The sequence below is a fragment of the Balaenoptera musculus genome, chromosome 15 (assembly GCF_009873245.2).
Source record: "Balaenoptera musculus isolate JJ_BM4_2016_0621 chromosome 15, mBalMus1.pri.v3, whole genome shotgun sequence".
Classification (NCBI taxonomy): Eukaryota; Metazoa; Chordata; class Mammalia; order Artiodactyla; family Balaenopteridae; genus Balaenoptera; species Balaenoptera musculus.
Window position 1 is genome coordinate 26,966,123 of NC_045799.1, and position 12,534 is coordinate 26,978,656.

The 12,534-nt window shown below is 46.7% G+C and overlaps 1 protein-coding gene across 1 annotated transcript in view; it reads right to left on the reverse strand.

Moving 5' to 3' along the window:
* Positions 1–12,534, reverse strand: part of TTLL9 (tubulin tyrosine ligase like 9) — a gene marked incomplete at its 5' end in the record, with an annotated part of 71,758 nt that overhangs the window by 12,659 nt on the left and 46,565 nt on the right. Inside the window, 4 exon segments of the mRNA XM_036825249.1 lie at positions 5,087–5,174; positions 6,048–6,088; positions 7,648–7,738; positions 9,614–9,682. Coding sequence (XP_036681144.1) covers positions 5,087–5,174; positions 6,048–6,088; positions 7,648–7,738; positions 9,614–9,682 — 289 coding nt within the window.

The window sequence follows — 12,534 nt, forward strand, 5'->3', positions numbered from 1 at the left end:
TAGGGAGGGTGGGAGGGAGGCTCCAGAGGGAGGGGATATGGGGATATATGTATACATACAGCTGATTCACTTTGTTGTACAGCAGAAACTAACACAGCATTGTAAAGCAATTATACTCCAATAAAGATGTAAAAAAAAAATTGCATTGAGATTAAAAAAAAAAAGGCACAGGTGGCAATAGAGAAAGTAGATAAATTGGACTTCATCAAAATTAGAAACTTTTGTGTTTCAAAGGACATTATGAAGAAAATGAAAAGGCAGTGCACAGAGGATTTTTAGGGCAGTGAAATTACTCTGTGTGATACATATCATTATACATTTGTCCAAACCCATAGAATGTACAACCTTAATGTAAACTATGGACTTTGGGTGATTATGATGTGTCAACATAGGTTCATCAGTTGTAGCAAATGTACCACTCTGGTGAGTGGTGTTGATAATGGGGGAGGTTATGCACGTGTGGGGCAGGGGGTATATGGGAAATCTCTGTACCCTCCTCTCAATTTTGTTATGAACCTAAAACTGCTCTAAAAAATAGTCCTTAAAAAAAAAGGACAACCAGGGACTTCCCTGGAGGTCCAGTGGTTAAGAATCTGCCTTCCAATGCAGGGGATGCAGGTTCGATCCCTGGTTGGGCAACTAAGCCTGCACACCACAACTAGAGAGAAGCCTGCGCACTGCAACGAAGAGCCTGCGCTGCAACAAAAAGATTCCATGTGCCTGCAACTAAGACCTGATGCAGCCAAAAATAAATAAATAAAAAAAGAGAAAACAAACAATGGAACAATATATATTAAAAAATAAAAAGGACAACCCACAGAATGGAAGAAAATATTTGTAAATCATGTATCTCATAAGCGAGCAGTATTAAAAATACATTTAGAAACTTACAGCTCAACAATAAAAAAGACAACCCAATGAGAAAATGGGCAAAGACTTTGAGTAGAAATTTCTCCAAAGATTTACAAATGGCCAAGAAGCACACAAAAAGATGCTTAACATCATTAGTCATCAAGGAAATGCAAATCAAAACCACTTCACATCCACTAGGGTGGCTATAATAAAAAAGGACAGATAATAACAAATGTTGGCAAGGATGTGGAGCAACTGGAACTCTCCTACCATGCTGGTGGGAATGTAAAATGGTGCAGTGCTTTGGAAAATAGTTTAGTGGTTCTTCAAAAGGTTAAACATAAAATTACCATGTGACCAGCAACTGCACTCCTAGTATATACCCAAGAGAAATAAAAACATATGTCCACACAAAAACTTGTACATAAATGTCCATAGCAGCATTATTAATAATAGCTCAAAAGTAGAAACAACCCAAATGTCCATCAACCAATGAATGGATAAATAAAATGTGCTATATCCATACAATGGAACATTGCTTAGCAATAAAAAGGAATGAAGTACTGATACAGGTTATGACATGGATGAACTTTGAAAACATTATGCTTAATAAAAGAAGATACAAAAGACCACATATTATATGAATCCATTTATATGAAATGTCCGGAATAAGCAAACATATAGAGTAAAAAGTTGTTTCATAGGGCTGGGAAGTGGGGTTGGAGGGAAATGGGAAACGACAGCTAATGAATATGGAGTTTCTTTTGGGGGATGGTGAAAATGTTCTAAAACCGAATGTGGTGATGGCTGTGTGAAGATGATAAGAACCACTGAGTTGGGACTTCCCTGGTGGTGCAGTGGTTAAGAATCTGCCTGCCAATGCAGGGGACGCGGGTTTGAACCCTGGTCCAGAGGATCCCACATGCTGCAGGGCAAATATGCCCATGTGCCACAACTACTAAGCCTATGCTCTAGAGCCCAGGAACCACAACTACTGAAGCCCACGTGCCTAGAGCCCATGCTCTGAAACAAGAGAAGCCACCAAAATGAGAAGTCTGCACACCGCAACGACCCCACTCGCCACAACTAGAGAAAGCCTGTGTGCAGCAACGAAGACCCGACACAACCATAAATAAATAAATAAATTTATTTTTTTAAAAAAAGAACCATTGAGTTGTATGATTTAACTGGGTGAACTGCGTAGTACGTGAATATATCACAATACAATTGTTATTTTAAAAATGGAGGGCTTCCCTGGTGGTGCAGTGGTTGAGAGTCTGCCTGCCAATGCAGGGGACACGGGTTCGAGCCCTGGCCTGGGAAGATCCCACATGCCGCGGAGCAACTGGGCCCATGAGCCACAACGTGAGCCTGCGCGTCTGGAGCCTGTGCTCCGCAACAAGAGAGGCCGCGATAGTGAGAGGCCCACGCACCGCAATGAAGAGTGGCCCCCGCTCGCCGCAACTAGAGAAAGTCCTAGCACAGAAACGAAGACCCAACACAGCCATAAATAAATAAATAAACAAATACTTAAAAAAAAAGTAAAAGTCTATTAAAAAAAAAAAAAAGGTAAGTAGTTATTTCTAGAAAGTGTGACTAGAAAAGGTTTCTTTTCCTCCCTCCCCCCTTTTTGTACATTTCTGTATTTTCTGATTTGTCTTTAAAGAGCTATACTTTTATTATGAAGGCTATATCCTTTAAATGTTTTATTATCTTTACTATTAAAGTAATTCATAGCGGTTATAAAGAACAGTTCATAATATAGAGAAATGTGTAAAGTTGAAAGTAAATGTTTCCTGACCTGATTCTAATCCTCTGAATTTTTCAAAGTTAATAGATTCATGAATATCCTTTCATACTTTCTTCTAAACAGAAACGTACTTCCCTAAAAGCAAAAATGGAATTGTAAACACATCCCAGTTCTACACCGCACATGTTGTTTCCACCTCATGGTCTATCGTAGATACCGGGGTTTTTTTTGTTTGTTTTTCTTGGCAGCACTTTGCAACTTGTGGGATCTTAGTGTTCCCAAGCAGGGATGGAACCCAGGCCCTCAGCAGTGAAAGTGCAGAATCCTAACCACTGGACCGCTAGGGAATTCCTGTAGGTACTTTTCCATGACATTTCAATCACCTCATTGTATTCAACAGCTACACAGGATCCTGGAAATGCTTTATCATTCATTTCACCATCCCTCTAGGGTGGGTTAAGCTGTTTCTGCTTGTTTACCACTACGGTGTTGAGGTGAATATTTTTATATTTTGGGTGTGTGTATATGCATATATGTATTTGAATAATTGTGTGTAAACTATATATATTATATATATTTATGTAAAGTCAGGTTAATAATATTATATATTATTATTTTGTGATCCAAAGTTGCTTTATTATTTTAAAAGTTGCTGTGTATCTAAAGCAAATATGGCAAAATATTAATATCTGCTAAATCTGGATGGTAGATGCATAGATTTCTGTTACAGCCTTTCCTGCAGTTTTCATAGAATTTAAATATTTCAGTATTTAAAAATTAAGAACAATTAAAAGAAGGGATGGAAAATTACGTGTATTCACTCACTGTGAAAACAGCAAAGCCTCATTAAACAGAAACTAGCCCTGGGAGAGGCCTCAGTTTAATAAGGCCCTGGGAGAGGCCTCAGTTTAATAAGGCCCCATGATGCCTGGAGATAAGCAAACACGTTTAAATGGGGGCCGGGAGACCACTAACCTGTACTGAGTAGTCACTCTGGGTTAGGCATTGTCTAAGTGCTTTACATGTATCATTTAACTTTAATAAGAAATGAGGTGGCAAAAAATGAAACTAAAATAAATTTGATGAGTTGCATATGATAAAGGCTTGTTAGAATCACAAAATAGAACAAACATACTGGAAATGCTGAAGTTGGCTAAATAGAAAGAAACAAATTGTAGAAAATTCTCGGGAGGACCTAAGCCCTTCTATCATGTAGGGAATGTATTACCTTGGACAGACACTTAATTGAATGATGAAATTAAGGCACAGTGATGTGAATTGACTAAAAGCATCAGCTGGATTGCCCAAGCCAGAAGCTTGGCAACATCACTTGCCACTTCCACCTCTCCCATATGCAGGTAATCTAGTCCTGCTGATTTATCTCCTAAATATTTCTGATCATCTACCCCTTTTCCTCTGATGCTCATGTCTAAAAATCTTAAAAACTATCTTTGATGTTTATATTTGAACCAGATAATACATTCACATAGTTCAAAAGTCAAAAGGTATAAAAATGTATATAAGGAGTATCTGCTTCCCACCCCAGTCCCCACCTACCCATTTCTCCTCCCAAAGGCAAATTCTGTTTCCAGTTTCTTCTACATCCTTCCAGAGATATCTATGCACAGATAAAAACATATACAGAGATATACTTTTTAACATGAATGGGAGCATACTTTCCACAAAGTTCTATACTTGTTTTTTTTTCCAGTTAACAATACATCTTGGAGATTATTTCACATCAGTACATAAAGCACCTTCCCCTGTTCCTTTTTAACAGCTGTATAGTTCTCCACTGTATAAATGAGTCATTCATTTAGTTATTTTCTTTTTTAAATCTCACAACAAGGCTGTGCAGTGAATAACATTTAACCCCCTCTTTTACTATATTGTGAGTGTACCTGCAGGATAAACTCCAGAAGGGAATTGCTGGGTCAGAGGGTCCGTGCATTTGTCTTTTGATAATTTGCCAGATTGCCTCCTAAGTGGTTGTACCAGTTCACATTCCACCAGCAATGTATGTACTCCCCTAGCCTCGTCAATATAGCGTGTTATCAAATTTTTCATATCTGTCAATTTGATGGGTGAAAAGGACATTGTATTCAAGTGAATGAGTGAGCCCATGACTAGGCACGTAAAAGGACGCAAACATTCTCCAAAGGGACTCAAGCACTCCTATCCTATGAACATGAATCAATGTGAAATGATCATCAAGCAGAGAAGCTTGGGGTGAGCTGCTCTGAGCAGAGCAGGGCTGCTCTCCTCAGATCACTGGAGGATCCCCCATCTCCACAAGACTGTAAGCTCCGGGAGGGAAGTGACCAGGGCTGTCTTGTTCACTGCTGTATCTCCTGTGCCCAGACCAGAGCCTGGCACTCAGCAAACATCTGTGGAATGAATGAGTTATCTCAGGACCAGCCAGAGGACAGGCAGAGCAGGGTATGCGGGGAACGCTTAGGGGTGAGGGGTGGGATGCCAGGATACACTGGTCATCAATGCTGTTCAGTGTGAAGCGGGTGTTGGAGAATCGGGCGAAGCCGTCCCGGTACAGCCAGGCTCGCAGCGGCATGTACTGTGGGGGAGGTGGAAATGGAGAGAGAGAAGAGGGAAGGGGAATCAATACCAGCACTTTCACAACTCCTAGCTTTTGCACCTGCTGTTTCCTCCGCCTGGCATGTCCTGCCTTCTTTCCCACATCATCCTTCATGAATTTGCTCAAACATTAGCCTCCTTTGACTCAATCCCCCTCCTTCCCTGGAGGTAGAAGTAGGGGTAGCGAGATGCAGAAGGGAACAAAATTAATGGGTGTCTTCTCTGCTCCACCACCACATGTGACACCCACCAGCTCACGGTGTGTCCCTATTCCCCACCAGACTGTAAGCTCCAGGAGGACCGGGGCCGAGCCTGTCTTGGACACCCTTATATCCTGTTCCCAGCATAGAATATTGCACCATGAAGGTTTAAGTGTTCGTCGAATGCAGGGGTGGAGGGAGTATAGCACCTCCTTTGTTAAGAGAGTAAGATGCCTGGATCCAAATCCCAGCTCTGCCACTCACCAGCTGTGTGACTTCAAGCAAGTCACTCAGCCCCTCTGATCTGTTTCCTCATCTGTAAAATGAGGCTAATAAAAGATCCTACCTCCCTGGTTATTAGGAGGACTGAATGAGATAAAACCTGCTAAATACTGGGCCTGGTGCTCAGTAAATGCTAGCTGTGGTTACCATGGATGACTGAATGAATAAAGAAGGAAGGCAGAGGGACAATCCAGATGCTCGGGTCTCTGAGACGGCAAAGCTTGGATCTGTTTACCCACCTCCTGGGCTCTCCCAGGCAGGTTAAACCAGACAGCTCACACGGGTGCCCCCAGAACGGCTTCTGCCCCTGTCCCCCAGTCCCACTGCCCCTTCCCCGCCACTGGAGGAAGGCACCTGTATTGGTCACTCACCGACATCACCAGCACGTAGACACGCAGGTCAAACTTGCGGCCTGCCAGGCAAGGAAAGAATTAATCAGTGTAACAAATATTGATTGTGTACCATGCTAGGTTTGGGGGATACAACAGTTGACAGGCAGATGTGAATCCCAATGAACCACAGGAGGTACCGGGTGCCTGCCTAGCCCAGATGGGGCGGGGCCTTCGAGCAGGAGGAGCTGCCTGAGCAGAGGCCCAGAGGCGACACAGAGCTTGGTCCAAGGGCAGAGTGGAAGGAGACGTCAGTGAGGTCAGCAGAGGCCAGGTCATGTGCAGTTTTGGGATTTTGTTCTACCAACCATGGGAAGCTACTGAAGGGTGTCCGATCCCTCTGGCAACTGTGTTTGGAGTGGAGCGAAGGGGGCCAGAGCAGTGGGCATCAGTGCGGAGGCTGGCGTGTTGTCCTGGAGGGAGAGGACAGTGGCCGGAACTGGGATGCAGGTGGCCAGCCAGGTTCAAAAGCTGCATGCGAGCTCGATGAAGAACCGATGTGGGAGGGAAGAGGGGGATGCTCCCAGAGCGGTCTCCGCCTTCTGGCTTGGGGTGCGAGGGCTGTGTCCCTGGGGGGAGGCTGGTGGGTGAGCCAGATGGTGGGGGGAGGACAAGGGCTGGATTTTAGTCCTGTTGGATTCGAGTTGCTGAGAGATGCCTGCGAGTGGATGATACAGGCTGCGGGACATCAGGGTCTGGGGTGCGGGGCAAGGTCTCGGCTGGAGTCAGAAAGCTGGGAGTCACTGGATCTGGGTGGTGGTTAAAGCCACGGGAGAGGATGGGGTCACTGGGAAAGGGAGGGGTGGAGGAGACACCACAGACTGCCCCCTGGGGAAGGACATTGCCTGAGGAAGTGAGAGGAGGCAAGTGATGCTGACCCCTTCGGAGCACTGGCTCCTCTCAGACCAGACCCTCCCAAGACGCCCCTCCTCACATACTGCCTGACGTGTCTGTACTTCTCGGCTCCCGTGTGGGAAAAGCAGAGGTGGAGACGGCCTGGGGAAATCCGAGAAGGTTTCATGCGCTAGCCTGGTTCCACCTCAGGCCCTTGGCCCTTACAGCTCCCCCTCCCTCCAGATCTACCCACAGGGGACCCCTAGTTGTCATTCAGGTTTCAGTTCCCGTCACCTCTGCAGAGAGGCCCTCCCTCACTCTGCACTTGATTTACTTCATAACACTCACCGCTGTGTGGAACTATCTTACTTCTTTGTTCCTGGTTTATTGCTGTCTGCTCATCGGAGTGTAAGCTCCAAGAGAGCAGGGTGGGCGGCCAGCATCCTGGACAATGGTTGGCACTGACTAGGCACTTTGTAAATATTTGTTGGATAAACGCATGAAGGAGCTGGTGCTTGAAGAATGAAGAGGATTTTAGTGAACCAGGAAGGGAGAGGGAAGGGCATGCCAGGCAGGGGGAACCTTAGGGGCAACGGCTGGGAGGTGGGAGCATGCCGGATGGGATTCTGTCTTTGCATCCCATCATGCCTGGTGTCAGGCTGAGCCCACGTTGGGCTGCTAATCAAGGCTTGTTGACTGACTGACCGACCGTTCCATGGAAGGGCAGAAGCAGAGACAGCCATCTTACCTCCTATCAGGTAGGGATTTTCGATGTAACGCTGAGCTACATAGTTCTCCACGGGAATATCATCTTTCTGGTCATCAGAACTTCTTGTGTCCTAGTTGTAATAATAATTGTTATTAACATTTTTTTAGCATTTCCTGTATACGAGGCATTGTGATAGGCACTCTACTTGGGGGTATATGATCTGATCCTTAAATCAACCCTGTCGGGAAGGTACTAATGTTATTCCCATTTTACAGATGAGAAACTGAAGCACAGAGAGGGGGAGTGACTTGCCCATGGTAACACAGCCAACTGGTGGTACAGCTGGGAAGTGGACCCACACAGGCTGGGCCCAGAGCCTGGGTATTTAACCTCTAGATCTGTGCTTCCCAACAGGGCAGCTACTGGCCACATGTGGCTATGTATATTTATATTTAAATTCATTAAAAGGAAATGATGTTACATGCTACAATATGGATGAACCTTAAAGGCTTCATGCTAAGTGAAATAAGCCAGACATAAAAGGACAAATATTGTGTGATTCCACTTATACAAGGTACCTAGAGTAGTGGAATTCATAGAGACAGAAAGTAGAAGGGTGGTTGCCAGGGGCCGGGAGCAGGGGGACAGGAGGGGATTAGTGTTTAATGGCTACAAGTTTCAGCTGGAGAAGATGAAAAAGTTCTAGAAATGGATGGTGGTGATTGTTGCACAAAACTATGAATGTACTTAATGCCATTGAGTTGTACACAAATAGAGTTAAACTGGTAAATGTTATGTATATTTTACCGCAATAAAAGAGGAAATAAATTAAAAATCCAGTCCTTCAGTCTCACTAGCCTCATTTCCAGTGTTCAGTATATCAACATGTCGCTAGCGGTCAGGGCATCGGAGAGCACAGGTGTGCACCATTCCCACCACTGTAGAAAGTTCCATTGGTCAGTGCTGCCTGGAGCACCACCCAGGCCTCCAAGGACATTCCTCTCCCTTCTCTACCTGCTAATTCTTTGCAGGCCAGCCCAGCTCAGGAGGATAGCATGCTCCTTTCACCTCACCATCTGCAAAGCCCTTTCCCACCCACTGTCCCCTTCACAGTAACCTTGTGAGAAAACCGAGGTCCGAAGGCAAATGTCACACACCTGGTAAGGTCACACAACAGCCAGTGGCAGTGAGCGCTGGAACTCAGGGCTTCTGGGCCCAAGGGCCAGAATTTTCTACACCTACCATCACCACTACCCCCAAGCTGCTTCAATATCGAGGCAGCCAGGTCTTCTCTTTCTGGGACCCAGGGCTACCCCCACCTATATTCATGTGGCTGCCAGAGGAGTTGACAGCGCTCCGAGCCGGCTGAGCCTCCAAGCTGGTGAGCTTCTTCCCAGCGGTGCCCTGACAGTTTCATGGGAGGAATCAGGACACACGGTGAGGAGGAAAAATTCATTTATTGAGCACCTGCTGTGAGCCTGCTGACGCGGTAGGTGCCGGTTGTGTAGGAGTTCTGTCATCCTGCTCCTCACACCCACCCTGCACATTATCATCTCTAAGGGGTTCAGCAATTTCCCCAGGACCACACAGCTGCTGAGGCAGGACTGGGACCAGGATTTCTGCTGTGACAAGGATGGGGTTGGGGGAGGGAGGGACATACCTCAGGCTCAGTCCAGGACCTGGAGGAAGAGTTAGCCAAACTCTCCGCAGCCATGTGAGCAGGAGGCCCAGGAAAAGAATGCACCGTTCTCTTAGACATATTAACTCCTTGATTCACTGGGGCACAGAGAGGTGAAATGACTTGCCCAAGGTCACACAGCTATTAAGTGGCAAGGTCAGGATTTGAACCCAGGCAATTTGGCTCCAGAGACCCTGCACCCATAGTCAGGCCTGTGGGCAGAGCTTCTTTGCCAGCCCTCCAAGCTTTGAGGGCAAGGAGGAGGGGCCCCTCACCCATGCAAGGGCAAAGGAGGGTTTGGGGAGGAAGGGGGAGGGGCAAGCTCACCTTCTTCCAGTCCATGATGTCCTTCAGCCTCCGGAAGAGGAAGATGCCCTTCCCCTGCGACCGGGCTACCTGGGGTGGGGGTGAAGGCAGAAAGGTTGGCTCTCAGCTCTGTGTGGTTCCCTGTTGGCCCCTGGGCCTGGGGGCCTGGGGGGCCTGGGGCCCCTCCCCAGCATTTTTCTGTTTCCATCTCCCCCCGAGGGCCCCCCAACTGTCCCTGAGGAATGGTCCAGCCCAGCCTTGAAGGGGTTGGGACAGAGAAGGTGCTAAGCATGGCGGGAGGGAGAGAGGGAAGTGGGAAGGAAAGTGAGAGACCGACTGAGCTCACAAAGGCACACAATTGCATGAATAATACAAAGGAGCAGACAATTAAAAAGCCATTTCTAACAGTCCTGGGAACACATCATCCACTTCTTTTTTTGGAAATCAATTTGCCTTCCTAATTAGATTTTGCTTCAGCTAATACTGCAATCAGCCTGCCTTTACTGAATCCCAGCATGGATAATTCAAAGCTTCACAGAGTCTAGGGGTTGGAGAATCTTTCATACCATGCAGGGCAGCAGGCACCAAAGGCATTGTTCCCTCTGTGACATCCCTCCACAACGGTCACCTGCCTGACCTTGCACATTCACAGTGCCAGGAAGCTCACTACCTTCCCCCACCCCCCTGACAGCCCATTCCGTGGCAGGATTAAGCAGTCTATTAAGCAGTCATTTCATCCAGAAGGTACATATTAGGTGCCTACTGTGTGCTTGGCTTTATGCTATAGCAGTAGCCCAGATCTCATGGAACTTTCACAGCCTAACCTGTGTTGAGTTAAAATTCGCCTGCCTGGTTCTGGCCTCTAGGCCTCCTACAGCAAATCTGGTTCCTGGGCCCCAGAACAGCCCTTTGGTTATTTGCAGCCACTGAGCAAGTGCCCCGGAGTCATTTTTTTCTCCAGCATAAATGCACCCAGCCTGAGCAAACTCTCATTTCGTTCTCATCTCCTCTGAGCATGGCCCAGCTGGTCAAAGCGAGGCTCATGGTACAATGTGAGGCGGGCAGGGCCATCAGGCATGGCCGCGGGTTGTTGCAAGAAGGGCTCCCAGCGGTGGGGGCAGTGGGAGCTAAAAACCCAGCCCTGCTCTGCCTGCCATGCTGTGCACCCTGGTTCAGGGTTGTGTGTGCCCAGAAGATGGGGTGCCCAAAAGACTGGAGCACTGGCAGTGGTGCAGGGGCAGCCACACGTGCACAGCTCTTTTGGAAAACAATTACTCAGTGTGCATCCAGGGCTTCCAACAGTTCACAGCTGTGCAAAGACTTGACTGGGCACTTGGCAAGAGATGACCCAGAGTAAGCAATGAAAAGGCACTGACCCATAGTCTTCAGGGAAACGCAAATGAAAACCCCAATATGATAGCACTACACACTCCCCAGGAATGGCTAAAAGTAAAGGCAGACACTACCAAGTGTTGGTGAGGATGTGGAGAAACTGGAACGCTCACACACTGCATTGTTGGGAAACTGTTGGGCAGCATCCACTAAAACTGAAGGCAGTCACCCCTGTGACCCAGCGATTCCTCTCCTAGGTAACTCCGTGACAGAAACGTGTGCACGTGGGCATCCACGGACATGCACGGGAATGTCCAAGCAGCACAATTCATAATAACTGCAACCTTGAAACTCTCAAATGAATAAATATTCTCTCAATGGAATAGTATACAACAATGCTTAACAATTTACAGTTACCCACATCAGTATGGATGAATCGCATGGACGTAATGTTGAAGGAGAGAAACCAGACACAATGTAGCTGTACTGCATGATTCCAATTATATAAAGTCCAAAAACAGACAAAAGGAACCTATGCTGTTGGTGACTGGGGGTGGTGAGTGGAAAGGGGTCTGGGGGAGCTGCTGAGGGGCTGGCAATGCTCTGTGTATAATATGGATACTAGTGTTCACCTTGTGAAAATTCATCAAGCTATATCCTTAAAATTTGGGCACTTTCTGTTTTATTAAACTTCAATTAAAAATTTTTTTTTAAAAGTTCATACCTTTTGATCTAGGAACCGCCACCCCCACCCCTGTTGATTGACTTCCCTAAAGTCACTCCACTTCCTCTTCTTCCTGGCTGACAAAGCCCGCCTCTCAGGATAGAGGCTAGAAAGACCAGATACTTGTTTTCCCAGCCTCCCTTTCAGCTAATGGAAACCATGTGACCCGTTTTGGCCAAAGAGACCTAAGGAGATATCTGCTTGGGGCTTTGAGGAAAGAATTTCATCCTTGTTAAAAATATTAGGAGGCTTGCCTGGTGGCGCAGTGGTTGAGAATCTGCCTGCCAATGCAGGGGACATGGGTTCGAGCCCTGGTCTGGGAAGATCCCACATGCCGCGGAGCAACTGGGCCCGTGAGCCACAACTACTGAGCCTGCGCATCTGGAGCCTGTGCTCCGCAACGGGAGAGGTCGCGACAGTGAGAGGCCCGCGCACCGCGATGAAGAGTGGCCCCAGCTCGCCGCAACTAGAGAAAGCCCTCTCACAGAAACGAAGACCCAACACAGCCAAAAATTAATTAATTAATTAATTAATTTAAAAATTAGGGTTGGGGAGAGATTGGGGGTGGGGGAGAGAGAGAGAGAAAGTGCCTGCCCCTTGTTTGAATGCTACATCTGAGGAGGTGATACCTGCAACTACAACAGCCATCTCACATCCATAAGGTGACAAGTTTGATGACAGAAACCCAATACACTGAGGAGGCAGAGTGGACAAAGAGAAGAAGCCTGGGCTTTTAATGGCACCATTGAGTACATCCCTAAACCTGGAACTGCCTACCTCCAGCTTTCTTGTTATATAAGATAATGAAAAGCCTTTATTGTTTAAAGCCTTGTTAGTCACTGACATGCCTGTTCCAGGAGATGTCCTCCTAAGGGAATAATCCTAA